Below are 18,586 nucleotides of genomic sequence, written 5' to 3' on the forward strand. Positions count from 1 at the left end.
CCCTTCAGAATTCTTTGGGTTCTGTAGTATACAACCAGAGTCTCCATATATTTCTCACTTACACACACACACACACACTCTCTCTCTCTCACATCTCAGAACAGTCCGCTTTTTGACTTCTAAAATTAAACAGGAGTTATTTTCCTCCCCAATTTTTCCCACCAATAGTGATCCTCAGCTGATATCCAATATATTAAATTTGTGTTCATGGTACACTTTTCAGTTAAACATGTATTATATTTTACATGCTGACATTCTAAATTATAGAAAATCTATTTCTAAAATGAAGTCAGATTTATCAGGTTACACAGAACTGTTAATCTGTTAAGCTTATTTTTAAAGAGACAATATCTTTGACAAAAAAGTAACCACCTGTAAAAACTGGTGAAATATTCTTATAACTATGGTACAGAATGTATTGTGAATAAGGCGAGGGTTCCAGCAAGACCACTCTTTATTCACTGCTCCCCGTAGCTGCATACAAAAAATTCAGTAAAGTTAGCTGCATGGGTTGGTGCAGCATGGCCTTTGGTGTTCACTTCAAACTTAGTGCTATAATGGTTTAAAATGTACATGTGCAAAGTGTAATTGTCAGCAGGTGATAACGCGCCACATCAAAAGCAGTATTCACCACGATACTCAAAGGCACTTCTCAGTTAGGGTATTTCAAGGCCAAATCTCAACTTTGTCTTCATCCATTTCTCCAGAGTTATAAAAAGGCACCAGAATTACTTTGTAAACAGAGGATATGTATTTTTTCCCCCCATTTTCTGCACATACAGAAATGGGAAAGTGTTTAGTTTAAACTTCACAAAGAAATTCATAGTCAAACAGATTTCAAAAAGTTACAAACAACTAAAAATGGAGGTGGCCGCAAGAAGAACTGTTATACAGTCATGAGAGAAAGGTGGTTAAGAACAAACAGATTCAGGAGATATGGTATTGTTCCCAGCTTCCGGTGTGTTCTTTTATAAGTCGCTTAACTCCTTTGTGACTATTTCCTTTCTGTGAAATAGGGATAATTCTTGATGGGTAATGTTGAGTTAAGTCCTTTAACAGTTGTGATATGCTTTGTAATCCTTAAGTAGAAGGCACTATAGAAGACTAAAGCATTATTCATTAGACCCAGTTGAAAATGGAAAATTTCACTGAAATTAACGATTACTATAAAAACTGTTGGAGATGAAATTTTAATGAAAGTTTGACCCATTTTTTCAACCAGTTCTATTATTAGTGTACCCTTTCTTCTAGCTTCTCCCAGTATGAAAGTCTCACCTATTAAAAATACAATATGCTCATAATACCAAGATTCATACATTTATGTTTTGCAGAATCCCAGGGAAAACCTACATGATAATAGCCTTTCTAACTGTAGGGACTATGGGTTTATCAAATACCTCCCTAGGATATCTGAATTATCCTACTCAAGTCATCTTTAAGTGCTGTAAACTGATTCCCGTTATGATAGGAGGAGTCTTTATACAAGGTATGCACTGTTCTTACTATTAAATGTTCTTATTAGAAGATAACCACATAAGGGCCAAATCCTGTATTCCATTGACTTAATGGAAGTTTTGGGTAGAGCTGGGCAGGAAACAGTTTTCCTGTTCTGAGGCGGGGCAGGGCAGAAACTGCCCATAAAATGTAGCTTGTATCAAAACTGTTTTTTTCAGTATTGACCTTTTTAAACAAAAGGTTTTACTATAAATTAACTTACGTTTCTAAACAATGTAATTTTGAACCCAAAAAACCCAGAACTTCTCATTTGAAAATGCCTAAATAGGATATTTTGACAAATTTGAAAAAATCATTTGAAATGGGAAATTTGTCAAAAGAGAACTTTTCCCACAGAAAGTTTTGGTTTTAACAAATCAACAATTTTGACCTCCCAAAAAATGAAATTCCCAACCAGCTCTGGTTTGGGTTGCTCAGAGAATACAGGATTACCTCTAAAATTGTATTTAATGCTTGATATACCAGAAGAGGTTCTGGATGGTGAATCTGACTGAAGCTCATAACTCTGAGCATGTAAATAAAATACATAGCATATTTCAATATTTTGATAATCCTTATAATATATATTATGAAAAATTCTCACTTGTATCTGTAGATTTGTTGCTACTCAAAGTCAGTAAGGGTACATCTGTACAGCAAGCACCAGTGAGCCTGAGTCAAACAGATTCGGGCTCACACTGTGGCACTGAAAGAGCTGTGTAGATGTTGTGGCTCAGGCTCTGAAGCCTTGGGAGAACGGGGGAGAGTTTCTGCATGGCTATTTTTAATGCTGTTATGCGAACCCGAATCTGTCGACCCAGGCCCTGACATTTGCTGGCACTCACAGTGTAAACGTACCCTAAGATTCTCCACATGGCAAAGGACTACAGAACTGAGCCCAGAATGTAGTATTCCTATTACTGTAGTTCTGTCTTGTAGTTACAGTGGAATATTACACTTTTCAGTATTGAGACTGAAGCAATAATAAGCCAGTTTAAAGAAGAAAATCAAATATGCAAATTTATACTAAAAAGTAAATGTGTGTGCAACTAACAACTCAGGTCTGTCTCACAATTAAATCCTCTTATTTAAATTTGGAGCTTTCAGGTCTCTGTAGGTAATATTTGTATAGTGCCTTTGGATTATATAGTGCTAGGTTCTTGAAAGCTGAGAACATAGTTTAAAATGTACGTGTTAAACAGTTATTTCTGGCCACTTATATGGTGCACACAACTCCTTGGGAAGCAATGGAATATATTATTCAAATCACATTCTCAGGACCCCCCAAAATACAGCTGGCTGCATTGCTAAGTTCTAGACCAACAGTTCCCAAACTGGTCTGCTGAGCCTTTGCTGATGTTCTACAGATAACTGGCTGACTAAATGGTACTGGCTCTCCTTGTTTCCTCTGTGATGTTACATTAAAGATAACTAAAATACATCTGTAAATCTACTTTTCCATGTAAATAATTGCTGTAGTTGCCAAAGAGGTGTATAGTCACTTTAGGGGAGGAGATGTGGCCTGTACCATTGTGAATGGTAACAGCTATTGCTCACAAGATTTCTCTGTGGAGATGTGGTATGTACTATGAAAAAAGTTTTTGAGAACTGCTATCGTGGAGAGTTGCAGCCGGGCCTTCTACTCAAATATTGGGAGGGAGAACATTAGGTCCATATGTTTTGGTGGCATACTGAATGGGAGTTTTTTTTCCTTTGTCTGCCATTCCCTCCTTAATAAAGGGGAGTTAAAATTAAGACTATTATTACATGGCCTTATTTTTTTGTTTGTATTTTTGTATAGGAAAACGTTATAATATTGCAGACGTGTCTGCTGCAATGTGTATGAGTCTTGGCCTAATATGGTTTACTTTAGCTGACAGCACAATCGCACCAAATTTCAACTTGACAGGTAAAGCAGCATTCATTTTACTTTATGGTTTAATCATTCTTATGTTGCCTAGAATGAGCATTGCATAAAAGCGGGAGCCTTTGGTGGTACTGCCTTGGAATGTCATAGTAAAAAGGTAAATTTTGTTATTTTACCAGCAGCACTACAGTTATAATAAAAGAGACACTATCATTCTAAGCTTCAGTTCTCAAGCACTTAAAACTTCCCCAGATATTACCCTTGGAGCTGAAATATCTCTGGTGGATCTCAGTGCAAAAGTAAATATATCTTGAGATGTTTCATAAAATTCCATTTGAAATACTTTAAATAGAATAAAAAGTGGTGGGTTTTTTTTAACTTTTTCAGACTTATTTCTTGCAGCTGGTAACTAACTTTTTTCTTTACCTCATATTTGCTATAGAATTAGTCCTCAGTGAGAACTAGTGTTCTTGACATACAATTTCTTCATGTAAGTTAGAAATAGCAGAAGATATTTTAACTGATGTGATACTTCATAAATTCCTATCTAAAATTAAAAAGGAAAAGGATCACTATGCATTCATTTTTGTATAAATTATGAAATCAAAAGGAACTTTCACTGGCCCACCAAAAAGTACAACAGATCTAACCTTGGGACTAATTTCAAGTTTCTGCCCCTTTCCCCAGAGGTACTCGAACTGTCCAAAAAAGCCAGTTTTTTTAAATAAAGACAAATTTACTTATTTTCATTATGTTCTTACTCAGAAATGGCTTAACCATTTTTGCACTGACACTCAAACTGGAAAAATGTCACCTGAAAGTTGAATAAAGTTATAAGTGACTGAAAAAGGCTCTTTAACTGGAAACAGTCAACTTTAATTCAGTGCTTCATCTACAATATCGTGAATATATATATTTGAATAAGCAGTCATCTCAGTTTGCACTTGGTGTATTACAGGGCTTCAGACTTTGAAATCAGCATTAGCAAACTCCAACAGAAAGGTAGGGCCTCTTCAGATTCCATCTTAAAGTGGAATGGACTATAGACTTTGATATCCATCACCATTCAAATCCCTTGAGGCCAGCAAGTCTGTCAGCCTTTCTGTTACTCTACATGCTGCTACTTTAAAACTGTATATGCTTTCTAAAGAGTACACCTCTGGAAAGCATACCTCACAGTGGAACTGCACATATGTTCTTAGGATTATGTAAACACACTGCTTCATATTTTACTAATTTACCAGTGACATTAAAACAATTTTAGTGCAAGATTGTTTGGTGTTACACATACTTAATGCCCACATCGTGCAATTTCAAGTTGTTTCATGCAGTAACCATGAATTATGTGCTATATAATAAGGCACTGGAGTTAATGTAATAGTAACATGTATGTACAATGTAGAAATTTAGAGCTGTCCATATTGAAGCTGTTTTTATTTCAAGAGATTCAGATGAGACATAGTAATTGTTTGTCAATTCATTGTGGGACCTTCATTCATTCTAGCTTTGATTGATCCTTAAACAAAATGAGCCCTTTTTTAGGGAAGAAACCTTTCCTTTTCAGAAATGTTATCCATCTAGTGTTGAATAGTGCTCAAATAGTAGTGATGTCTAAACTCAGATGTTTATTTAGTCTTGTCATTGTTTTGCTATGTTGGCTTTATAATGCTTGTCACTTTAGTGGTATTACAACTGGAAAAAATGACTTGCTACCTATCTAAATTATAGGATCTACTGTATACATGTACATAGTGGAACAAGAGACTAGATGTGTAGTTGAACAAAGAGACATGTATTTGGAGTACAACATGTGGGTATGTTTTTTGGCACCCACCAAATGAGTATATCCCAGGAAAAACACATCTAGGCATACGTTCTTACTGAGGTTTTTAATGGTTAAAAGCTATTTTTAAATGACGTTCTTTAAAATCAGATTTTAAAATGTCAGATTTTTATTTTTAAATTTGTGTGAAAATATCTTTCTACAAACTGAAGGACTGAGGACCATGTTGGTCCTAACGCCTTCAGTAATTTGATGCAAGTACATCTTCTGTATGTAGTCTGAGTATTATCTATATAGGACAACAAACAGCACTGCTTTTTTCCTTTTTAAGGCATTTAGGACCCATTTCAACCAAAGATCTATCTTGACACATACGATACAAAAGGATAAAGAAAGACAGGTTTGAAGGGTTAGGGCACAGGACTGGGGCTCAAAAGAGAGTCTTCTTTCAGAAGACTGGGTCGGAGTTCTTTCCTGCTCTACTGTTTACCTGCTGTGTAAGTTGAGCAAGTTACCTCTCTGCACCTTCCTCCCATTCTGTATCTGTCCAGGTCATAGAATCTAGTCTGAATTGGGGCTTCTGCAGTTTAGAAGCTGGATATTTTATTTTATTTTAGCTGAATGATGGCGGTAGGAGGCAGCTTAGTATATTTCCTAAAAAGTGGGCTTACTTCTGACATTACACCAGTATAAATCAAGAGTAACTCGACTGAAGCCAGTGGAATTAACCTAAGAATTTTCTCACTATGTAGTTTGATGTACCTTGTCCTTTAATAATTTTATGTAATTTTTTTTCTCTGCAAAGGGACAGCAAACTGAAGAAAAGCATAGTAATGGTGCCTCTATGAAACAGAATATATATTGACATTTGAAGTGTATGCAGATCAGAGTGAAAAGAAAAGTGAACTATAGACTTAAGCTTCTTGAGGCATTCAAAACAATGACAGGTTTCAGAGTAACAGCCGTGTTAGTCTGTATTTGCAAAAAGAAAAGGAGTACTTGTGGCACCTTAGAGACTAACCAATTTATTTGAGCATAAGCTTTCGTGAAGTGAGCTGTAGCTCACGAAAGCTTATGCTCAAATAAATTGATTAGTCTCTCAGGTGCCACAAGTACTCCTTTTCTTTTTTCAAAACAATGTTAACTTTTTACTCTACAGTGTAACTTTAAAATGACAAATTCCTAAGAATTCATTGTCTTATCACTTCACCAAGTTGCTAGTCACTAAATAATGTCACATTTCCTCCTTTATAGTGGTTTATAATAATGCATTTTTTAGAAGCATTTACACACAAACTAGTATGATTTTGATCTGGAGCTTTTCTTTTTACATTCATGATTTAATCAAAATTCTTTAAACGTGCACATTGTCAAGGGCAAATCTATTTACATGTCACAGTTTTGCCTAAGGAAGCAAAACTATGCTGAGAGGTTAAACGGAACAAGTAATCTTTGCTGTCTGATATGAATGTTACAAACATAAAACCTGAGTGTATTTAAAGCATCAGCTGGATGAACAACTTTGCCCGTATTGTGCCATCAGAATTTTGTAAATTAGATTTAAGGCTCTTTAATAGCAGTGGAGTCCAGGATCAGCATTGCTGTACAAAAGCAGCAAATAGACTTAATGAAACATACCTCACGCAGTGTTCCATTCGTGTACTAAAGATGTTGGCAAAGGAAACAGACGTTTACTTTTCCCAGTGCAGTCTTGTACCAAGGAAGGAAATATATTTTAAAAGTAGAATTCATATTTAGGGCTCAGTAATGGCTTTGGCATTGTCTGACTGAGTAGCGCTTGGAAGTATCATGCCTTTTAAAGGCCTAATATCTAGAGTGACTGGCTGGGAGGATGCATGGAAGCGGCACATCATGATACGTCTGTGCAACAAACTCTTCCTCCTCTGGCCACTCTACTGGCAGTACTATCTATCCACTCTCCAGTGATGGGAACCTTATCATGGTTGGTCCCTGCATGGAAGGAATATGGGATACAAATTTCCTGCACACACATCTCCTCAAGCCTACATCTGCAATGGGAGACACAGTTTAGCCCAGAGCTTAATTAATGGTGTTTGGCTGAGTAACTTTAGTGTGTTCTGCTAATCACCTGTAGTGTGGACTTTTAAAATACATTATAAAGCATTTGAATTTGAAGGTAATTTTGTTAGTTATTCATTAACTTTAAATAACCCATTTTGGAGGCAAGTGTGTTTTTTCTTAAATGCAAGGTGTGTGGTTTAGAAACTTAGTGCAAAGTTTTAGTCCACACAATCTTAATATAGCAAAGAATTTTCTTTAAAATGGTGTGTGCAAAATCTCCCCTGGCCCCCCGAATCTGTGAAGTACAAAGGAAATGGTCCATTTGATTCAAATTATGTTTGCCCTGCTAGGTCTTAAGCCTTTGGACCAGGTTCAGATCTTACCGTTTACCATCATTGATTTCAGTGGAGTTATTGCTGATTTATATTGATGTAAAGTGAAATCAAAATCAGGCCCTTTGTGTTGTTTTGGGTTTTTTTTTTTTTTAAGAAAACTTTTTTCAGATTCTGTCAGTAGTATGGATTGGATTTTTGTGTCTTTAAATAAAACTATCGAATTATGAGATTAAACTGGTTTATGTGCATTATCTTATTTTATACTGGTACACCCATATTGGCATTGTAATGGATTCAAGCTACAGATTGACACAGTATGTGAAAAAGTATAGTTTAAAAGTCATATAATGGGTGTGATGTAAAAATGTAGGAAATACGACTGACTCAAAACTTCCTTGACCAGCTACTATGTGCTCCTCTCACTAAGGGAGAAAAGAGTGTTTTTTATTTAAAAAAAACAAAAACAAAAAAAAATACACACACACCCTCACCCCCCCACACACACACACTCACCCCCACAAGTTATAAACACACTAATGAAGTCCCATAGGGCCTGTTTTTCCATCAATGCATTTCACTCAGGCATCAGGTGTTTCTACAGGCTTATTACTCCTGTTCTGGCTTCTGCTGCAAAATATGAAGTCGTTTTTTGGCATATACAATGCCATTGTTGTAACAGTGCCCCTAGATACCTGATTGAATAGATTATAGATTCTTCCCCCTCTGCTTGCTTCCTGGTGGTTAGAAAATGGAATAGGCCCAAAATTGTAGCATGGAGGCAACTTTATAACTAAATTTAAGGAAATTTGGGACTTAAAAAGTTCTCCAATTCAAACAGTCCCAAGGATCAATCATTTCCCTTTCTGATAGGAAAAGTTTATTCCTTCCTTAAAGTATTTGTACTAGTCCAACAAAATCTCTACAAGTGAAATATGAAATCTTAAGTAATGTCATGCTGATTAACCTACTTATTTCCTGTTTTTGCTCTCTCCATTCAATTATGGTGGTCATGGTATAAGAAACAAAATAGAAAATGGACATTACTAACTTTTGACACCTTGTGTGCTGCTAATTAATTTAATGTTATACTTTTATCAAAGCTGGGATTCCAACATGTTTTCATACAGTATCCAGCGTTAATCCTAACTCTTGGAATGGCAGAGATACTAGTTGGTAAAATAGTGAAAGAATCAAAGTTTAGAAATTAATTGACTTGTGATGGATAAAGAGTTATTAATTTTTGTTATTGTTAAGCTGATAACATTACCTGCCATGCAGTGAGTTTGTTGTGGCCAAGTAGTGCAGCATATACATAAAGGCGTACATTCATCTTGTACCTGAACAGCATCTAGGCAAATAAAGTAGTTCAGAAAACTGAAAACTTTTCACTGTGAATCCTCTTGCTTTTGTTGTTTTGTCGTTTTTTCAGTATTTCTGTGTTTTTCCTTTTTTGTGTTTGTTAAATATACTGCTTTTGCTTTTTATTTTCTTTCCAACAGGACATACCTATTTTATATAAATAATATTCAGCATTAATTTGATCTTAAAGTTTAATCATTATTACTTATTTGTAGTGCATGAGAGCCCAGATGCCTATATCAGGATTTGGTGCCCTATGGTGCTGATCTGTGTAAAATAAGACAATTCCTGCCTTCTAGAACTTAAGGTCTAAACCAGTATAAGCACAGTGAAAATTGTTTGAGTTAGCATCTTACACTACACCTATCGCTACAGGGCGAGTGTAGAGTGGCATTTGTCTTATTAATTAATACTGTTTTTCCCCCTTTTTCTTTTCTTTGCAGGTGTGGTCCTTATATCCCTTGCTCTCTGTGCAGATGCTGTTATAGGAAACGTGCAGGAAAAAGCTATGAAGTTGCACAATGGTTCCAATTCAGAAATGGTAAATACCTGACTCTTTAATCTAGTGTTCTGTCACACAGACCAGTGGCTCTCAACTTTCCCAGACTACAGTACCCCTTTCAGGAGTCTGATTTGTCTTGTTTATCCCCCAAGTGTCACCTCACTTAAAAAGTGCTTGTTTACAAAATGTGAGAAAAATACAAAGGTATCTCAGGACACTATTACTGAAAAATTGCTTACTTCCTCATTTTACCATATAATTATAGTATAAATCAATTAGAATATAAATATTGCACTTACTTTTCAGTGTATAGTATATAGAGCAGTATAAACTAGTCATATGAAATTTTAGTTTGTACTGACTTCTTTAGTGCTTTTTATGTAGCCTGTTGTAAAACTAGGCAGATATCTAGATGAGTTGATGTACCCCCGGAAGACCTCTGCGTACCCTCAGAGATACACTTACCCCGGTTGAGAATCACTGACAGACTATACCAATACATATGGAGTTGGAATTCTCTCATGTTTTTAAGAGATACTCTACATAAAGTCAAGATATACCGATCATGTAATGGCAAACCAAAACTTAATCTGTTTATCATGCATATAAAAAGAAAGTGCTTGTGCTGCTTTACTCATTTTTTACCATCAAAAGGTACACATTTGTGTACATTATTAAATGAAACAAGTTTTGAAGTTGAAATAATCTCTCCTGTCTATACAAAGGATATACTTCCTATTTTTGTATAATCTTTGTTTATGCATCCTTCCGGTATAACTGAAATCAATGGAGGGTGTTCCATATAATTAATGTACTCCAGGTTTAATAAAAATATAATATGTTCCCTTAGTTTGAATTATTTTGTATTTTGTCCATTGATTTCAATGTTTTTAAAAATCCCACTCAGCACCTAAATACTTCTAAAAATCTGGCGCCATTAGCAACCATCCATATTATAGTGCTGTAGATGTAACTAAGAAAAACAACTGTGGGACTAGTAGCATAACAGTGAAATCTGAAATTGTATTGGCAAATTACATTTATAGGGGAGAGCAAGTAGACAGGGGATATCAAACCCCAAAAAACACTGGGCAGTGAGTTGACACTACTGCATAATTGCCCCAGATAATAATATGGGAAAGTAGTCCAACATTTAATATTTGTATTGCATATATACATATGCAGTTTCTAACACCTGCTGTAGTCAAGATTGTCCAGAGCTGCTGAAAAAACTGATAGAATCCTAATGGACTTAACGTTGTAACTGATTTAAAAAAAAAAAATCCAGAACTTGGAGTTAAACTACCTTTTCCATAAGCAGTGTAAAAAAACAGACTAAACATCAAGAGTGACTGACTGCTGTTAAAGTGAAACCACAACGGTACCGACACCCTTTTTATTTAAAAAAAAAAAAAAAAACCTTCTGAAATAGTTAATTTTCTAAAGAGCAGTGACAAAATCTTCAGATTGACTTGACAAATGTTATTTAGTTCCAAAAGATACAAAATGTGATGCATAAAGCTTAGAATAAAAGAACCAGCAGATGTGGCTGAAAAGTTTAAAATGATTGGAGAACTCCTCTGAACTTTGATAAAATTTACATTATATATAGATATCAATAGAGGCACATCCATTAAAACTTTACCTCATCAGAGTTTAGTAATCTATCCTCAGTACAGAACAGAGGCACTATGACTAACCCCATTAGAAATTACTTTAGAAAATAATCAGAGCTTGAAAATTAAGTGCCTTTATAATAATGAGCAGTATGGGATTTTGAAATTCTTCTGAAGCCCAGAAGCTCTTCATCACTTTTTGAAGCAGTAATCAGCTCTTTTTAAAATCCTTGTCCTCCTAAGTGCCAACAAGATTTGAGGAAAGAATGATTCGCAATACAAAACATTGGTAAAGATTAAACAATTTTGGTAATTTTACCATTATATACGCTTACTGTCTTGTTGAAGACCATAGCAGAAAGGGAAAAATAAAACCACCAGGGATATGAACAAGTTCTACCAAGTAAAAGAACCTGCAGCTAATCAAAACAACAAGTGTCTAGTACTAATGAAGTGAAAGTGTGAAGTAACTTCAATGCCCGTGAGCTCAGAAAAAGAGTTGATGTTCGTTGGAATAAATACACATTAATAGCCAATCCCTTAATCTGTTAGTCAAAATGAAAATGTTAAATATGGTTCTGAGAACTCTGTGGGCTTTCTTCCCTTAGTGGAATTAATACAATTTTCATAGTAGACAACAAGGCCAGAGTAAGTGGACACATTTTTTGGAGTTAACCTAATTAAAAAATATTGCTATTGCTGGATTTTATTCAAACTGATAATTAAAATTGTGACTTTGGCATTGTAATTATCAGTTTACTTCAATAGTATATTTCAGTACATATTTTATAACGCAAAACATTTTTTCTTCAATTACATTTGCTTTTTCAAATTGTATTCAGTGAAGATAATGATTCCTATAGTTAAGATTCCCTAATACTTTGTCATAGGAACAGTGGCAGAAGGGTCTAATTACGAGAGAACACTCCCCTACAAAGCCTGGAATAGAAGCTATTATTCCATATAGTCTCCACATTGCTTTGCTGTCGAACAAATAGCTGTGAAACCCACTGGCAAAATATATGTCTATAGATGCCTGTAGTGGCAATTCCACATACAAAATAACAGCCTTCTACTTACACCAGTTACTCCATTAACTACAGTGGTAGAGTATTGTGTGATGTCTTACTGGGGCAGAATGGTCAATATGGTTCTACATGATGATGAAATTTGTTTTTCTAATTTTTTAAGTTTTTAAAGAATTCAGGAAGAGGCATCCATAAAGATGTTAAAAGAACATTAAGGTTGCAAAGTCAAGCACTCAAAAATTAGGAAATGCAAGAATTAAGTTTACCTGACCCCTTTGTACATATGCATTATAATAAAATCTTTTTGATTGCATATTGTTTTTTTCACAGGACATCTGCCTTGTTCTGTGCACACACTGGACAATGCTTTGGGAATTGTTCGAGATTGTGTAATGTATGAATTTGTTGTCCTTAGGACCTTTGCCTCATTTGTTGACGAAGTTGGTAAGTGTTTAGTGAGTGAGGCAGGGGATTATTGTGGGAAGAGAAGGGACTGTCATGGTCAAAACAGATTAATGCTGCCCTGGAGAATTGGATTCTGTCCCTGCTTCTGTCACCTGGTGGGCGGGGGCACGGTAGGACAGTGAATGAGCAGGCTACAGGTTGAGAAGATGGGTGCTAACAGTTCCTACCTACTCCTCAGTTCCTCCAGTTCCTGCTGTTGCCTCTGCCCTCACACACGTACATGAGTTTATTGAAGAGATACATTGTGGAGATACTAACCTCCCACTCCCGCCGCCAGTTCTACCAAATGGTTCCTAAGCTGGGCAAGTTGCTTAAATCAAACTATTCACAATGGCCACTAATTGTGTGTTACATGTTTTCTCAATGCCCAGCAGGAGACATGTAGGGCCAGATCTGAAGGAGTGCTTGAGCACTCACAACTATAACAGAAGTAGGAGCTATGCTATAAATGCATAAAGTATTAAGTACTCTAAAAAAATCAAGACCTTGATGTCTGAAATCTATCTCACAAAATTAGTGGACACTTCTGATAATTTTGGTCTAGTCTGTGTGTCTCATTTCCTGATCTGGACAATTGGGGGAAAATGCCATCTCACCTCACAGGGGTGTTGTGAAGATAACTCATTTATGGCAGTAAATAACCGAGATACTATGAGATTATAGTAGAAAAGCCCATGAGGAAATTAATTCTGTATTTAGTGCAGTGTTCGGATGATGTGCAGTAAATACACAGGGCTACACACCAAATGATGAAGATAAAATGAAATGTTAAATAGCTAGCCATTTACACTGGCTATCCTTCTCACTAAATGAGGCAGGGGTTCTGTGGAAAAAATATGTGGTCATGTAAATTAAAGACTGTCATGATGCACATGCTCAAGCGGACTGAATTAAGGTTGCACAGGCAACCCTAATTCAGGCATTTCCAAATTTATGAATGCTTGGCTTTGTTAACAATGTAGTTTTGTCTGTGTAATTTATAAGTGTATTTACTTGGAGTTTTGTAAATTAAAAATAGTTAAAACAACTGCATGTATTTATAATTGTTTGAAGTTTTACTTAAACAACAAAATCCTGAATTCGAAGTAACTGCTTTCTCTTTTAGTTCTGGCCTGAGGATATTAGTAACTGACTTCCTGCATATGAAAGATTTTATTTTCTGTGGGGTGATGGTAAAATGGAAGATCATGATCCTATTACCCACTCTCACTTTTCATATAGTTACTTGAATACTACTGTTTGAGGATGTTATGTGCTACATTTAAAATTGAGTATATTAACTCAGCATTTAATTTACTACTTTAATTGTTTAGTAGAACTAGCTAATATTTTTATTTTAACTGTTCCAGGTTCTGTATTCCTATTCAATAGGTTTTGTGTACATTTTATTGGGATTGACATGCAGTAGTGGATTAAGCCCTGCAGTAACATTTTGTTCAAAGGTAAACACAATTAAATATTTTTATTTTAAAAAGATTAAATAGTTCTGTGTACTGAGGACTCCTCACGGTAAAGATTATTGTTAATATAGTGTGACAAGTCTTGCTGTTCTCTTAACATAATTTTCTGATCTGGAGTACAGGTAAACTTGTCCAACTTACAAATTAATCCTTTTTTTAGTCCTTGATCAATAGAGTAGGTGAATTAAAAAAAGTCCCATAGCAGAGTTCATAATTTTATTTTTCCATTATTTAATGAAAATGAAATAAGAACCTTTGCATGAATGCATTGTTAAACATCTTATTATTGCTCACGCAGTTGATTAAAGTCTATAGTTTTATTTCATTTTGCAACACCTCAGGGTTTGTTTTGCATTTTCCTAACAGGTTTTTTGTTGTTTTTGCAGCATCCAGTTCAGACCTATGGTTATGCATTCTTTTTTTCCCTGACTGGATATTTTGGAATATCCTTTGTTCTAGCGTTGATTAAAATCTTCGGTGCCCTTCTAGCTGTAACAGGTATGAACAAATTACATATTTAGTATTTTAATATAAAAAGAATCTACTCCTATTTTCCCATTTAGGACAAAGCTTGTGAGAATTGTTCTTGCTTTCTCTTGCTTCTACTCTCTGAGCTGATTTACCTGAGTTCATGTAGCATGACTTCTCTATTGCAGTATATTTGGAAACCAAGGTTCTTTCTAACCCAGTGCCTTCACCTAGAAGGGCTTTGTGCACAAATATATGAACACCAGGAGCCCTGCTAGATACATAAACAATACACTTGACAGATCTGTGGAATCAGAAATACGCACCAAAATATAAGCAAAAAGGTAAGACTTATTTGGGACAGGGAGGAAAAAGTGTTAAAATAAAATGGGGCACATATGTGCAAGAGGCAGTATCATGCTTCCCAAACATAAAATCACAGCCTCAGAAATTCCAGGAAGCGTTTCTACATATATTCTCAATAGATTAATGTAGTGCACTCTGTTTAAGGCCTTGAACCTTCAGACATTTATACTTAGATGCTGTTAAGGCAATAGTAAATGTACATTGCAGGTTTGGTGCAAAAACAAATCAAGAGCAGCAAATCGTCTTTTCAATCCCTGCACTCTTGCTTGTTCATTTGACTAGGATAACAAAATATGTTGAATTGTACATGTCAGGACTTAGAGATACAGGGCATCTTATCCTATCTGACTTATGTTAGTTTTGATTTGTAGCTTTTTTTTTGTAATATATATAAATACAAAATAAGTGCCGGTCCTGTGCGCTAGGCATCCTTGACAGCCATTAAAAATACCATCTATAAATATAAGTCCAATAGTCATTCTCCTTCATTCAGAAGTTTAAACAACAACCAGTCAAGTAGAAGCAAAAAAGTCAGAATACTCTTCCCTCCCCACAACACCAACTCACCTTTCAACCTTCACCAGTTCCATTTTACTACATCCATCACAAAAGCCTTTGTAAACAGATGGGCTTTGTAGCATGCCCTGCTGGTCAACAGATAAAAACTATTTTAAACCAAGGGAGTGTGTGAATTCCAAAGCTGAATACCCTGCCACCAGCTCTCTCTCTCTTCCAAACCAAGGAAGTTGCTATTTGATTTCTTAATAGTAGATGGAAGTCTTACTGTATATCTGGAATGCAACCTGTGCTGGGAGGTATCAGACAACACCTTCTATCAAAGATGCAGATAAACTCTTTGTTTAATCTTCCAGATGCTTTGCCCAACCTTGCAGTGTTACTCCGATCTTGTTCCAGATAGTCCTTATATATGCTCCATTTTCTGCCAGATGCTTAGTATGGCACATGACTGCATTAGGTACGTCAGAAGACATAGTTCTACTATGCTGTGTCATCAATATACTGAAAGTACTTAAGTAATTATTAATGCTTTTAAGAGCAACATATATGCAAAGAACAAGAGAGGTGACAAGATGGAATCCTGTGGGACTCAAGAGAGTGTTCTAAGGAAAGAAGATACCCAATTCCATTCTCTGGGAATGTTCCACAAGAAAGGAAAAAAGCCACCCTAGGGTCCCCTTGTCCTGTCTGGGTACAAAGGCAAATCTTATGACCTGTAGCATCAACAGTATCACTAGTCTCAGGATCAGTACTATTGATAGTATCGTCTACAGATGGCATGGACACTTGACTTCCACTCATTAGCAGGAGAGGATATGCCAGCACCACCCATGCAGTCTGTATCCATGTGCAGGTCAGTACCCAGATTGACAAGTATCAAGGCGATCTGTGGCAATGAGACATCCATGACCTAGATAGAAATTCCAGTCTCCAAACCACTGATTCCATCCAAGTAGTATATCAAGAATATGCCCAGCTACATATGCTGAGTAGTCAGTCATCTGGGATAGTTGTGTGGTGAGCATGAAAATCTTGAGCCAACTCAGAAGATTTGCCATCTACATAAATGTTGAAGTTACTAAGCCCTTAGTGCCACAGCAGCAAGGAACCTTACTTGCTTATGCATGAACTTCGCAGTGCAGCGGGGTGATGTGCACACTAAAAATAGTTCAGTCTTCACTCAGTCTTGGAACCGACATACGGAATGTGCTAGCAATGAATTTTTTTCCTCCCATTGCTCGGAGAAGAGGAACTGCAGTTTAAAATAATGAAAAATGATCAGTGCTAAACAGATCCTACATGAAACACTGGACACCAGTACTTTTTCCAACAGGGAAGTATTAATTTAGTCCAGTGATTTTCAACCTGTGGTCCACAGAGTATGTCTAAAGATTTCCAAAGGGGTCCTTACCTCCATTTGAAATTTTTTTAGGCATCGGCAAATGTAAAAAAAGATTGAAAACCACTGATTTGGTCTATTAATGTTTTGTCTGCCTAACATACTTAATGGAGGATGATTCCACTGTCAGGAGTAATATGTTTACTTATCAATAATTTGTTTAAGCTTTAAATAGTTTCTAAAATCAAATGTATTACCAGAATGGAGAGTATGACAAACCATGATTTAGGGGTTATCTGTACTAATTTACTGTGGCTTACATCTGTGTTCACTCAGCCTTCATCATTGAGCTGGTCATAATATTTTAGCACATAGTGTTACTTTAATGTAGTATAACTCGCTACAGCAAAATTACATCTCTAAGTGAACATTATTATCCTGTACGATCGTGACCTTACAAGTCAGCAATCATAGAAGCTGCTTGCATATCAAAGTTGTCTCTGGTTTTGAATCGGAAGGGGGAGAAAGGACCTTATTAGGATGTCTCGAAATGACTTTATCAAGTTGTCTCCAACACAAAAAGTCAGGAGAGATTTGGGTTTTTTCTTTCCTTGTAAAATTAACGCTCCTTGTCATAATCAACTATGACACACAGTCATACCCAGAGCTGTTTAAAACAATGGAATTGTTAGACTTTGAGAGCGCAAGATTTCATTTGGATATATTTCACAAGACTAAATTGTGTGCCTGATCCCCCTGTAGTTTATATGGATGTAATAGCTGTGTGTCAAAAACAGTTACGTCAGGCTATGTCTACCTCAAGTGACCCCTTTTTATAACGACAAACGTCAGTCACAAGGGATTGGGGAGTGGGGGGGGGAGAGCAGGAGGATGCCAGGGAACTTACTTCCCTTCCCTCTGCCCCCAAAGCTGGTTTGTGTAAGGTAATGTTCTTCATTTACTGTAGTGGAAGGGAGAATATGGACAGTTTTGACTTAAAATATTAATTATCTAATTTATTATACAGGATTTTAATCAAGTTTGCCACTCTCATAGTTTGAGTTTTGCTTTTTTAACCAAGTTCACTGTATGCATTGATTTCAAATGAGCATGGATGAGAGAAGTTGTTTCATGCCTTGAAACAGTTTTTAAAAAGTGTATTTTACTGTGTTAAAGAATGCTGGAATAGCAAAACCTTCCCAGGAATTCTTGTGCCTGACCTTGACAGTCTTGGCACTCTATTCCTTTCTACTTTGCTTGTAGCAATGGGGAAAAGTTTACCATGCCGTGGAAGAGCATCCCATTCATTACTGCCCCCTGACTACCCTATCTTTCCCCTTATTGGGCAAGAAGGGGAAAAGAGTTTAATGAAAATTGTGTTTCTATTAGCAGAATGAGAAATTATCAGACTTAATTGGGAAAAAAAGAGAAATCACTTAATTTAGAAGGAAGTGGTTACATAAATATTTTAATTAATAACTGATTTGGTGAAAGAACAGAAATAATAGTACTTAGAAAAACTCATGTAATTTAACCATTTTTTAATTATTCATCTAAACTCTTTTCTAATTAAAACTCAATTTTTTTATTCCCTTCATTTTTCATGTAATTGAAAATCATTATTTGATGTGCATAAACTTCTTAAAATGTAAAGATAATTACCAAAAAAAGTTGAGATCAGGTGAAGATAAAGCAAAGGTACAAGAGAACACTTCTGTCCATTTTAATCCTAGTTTTAAGAGAACACTTGTGGAAAAGTTTAAGATTCACCTTACCATCTATGAGTGTTGTTGTTGAGCAGTTTCATATTTGACTGCTATATAAACAGTTATGAAGTCAGAACATGGCCATGTAGACTAGATAATTCATATGATATTTCAATGCAATATATGGAAGTTGTGTTTAATTTTGGTGTAACCCAGCAGGTTATAGTTTTACCTAA

General features: G+C 35.8%; 1 protein-coding gene across 9 annotated transcripts in view; it reads left to right on the forward strand.

Annotated features, from left to right (window-relative positions):
- SLC35B3 (solute carrier family 35 member B3) overlaps nt 1-18,586 on the forward strand; it is a 40,242-nt gene that overhangs the window by 12,778 nt on the left and 8,878 nt on the right. For 6 of the 9 annotated variants that reach the window (XM_077810653.1, XM_077810651.1, XM_077810657.1 and 3 more), the window contains 5 exons: nt 1,332-1,486; nt 3,296-3,403; nt 9,325-9,422; nt 13,842-13,934; nt 14,339-14,450. In XM_077810653.1, the coding sequence (XP_077666779.1) occupies nt 1,332-1,486; nt 3,296-3,403; nt 9,325-9,422; nt 13,842-13,934; nt 14,339-14,450 (566 nt within the window). Of the gene's footprint in view, nt 1-1,331; nt 1,487-3,295; nt 3,404-9,324; nt 9,423-13,841; nt 13,935-14,338; nt 14,451-14,608; nt 14,765-18,586 lie in introns of all 9 variants that reach the window. The other 3 variants (XM_077810658.1, XM_077810659.1, XR_013345201.1) reach the window with 2 other exon arrangements.

Source organism: Eretmochelys imbricata, chromosome 2, assembly GCF_965152235.1.
Source record: "Eretmochelys imbricata isolate rEreImb1 chromosome 2, rEreImb1.hap1, whole genome shotgun sequence".
NCBI lineage: Eukaryota > Metazoa > Chordata > Testudines > Cheloniidae > Eretmochelys > Eretmochelys imbricata.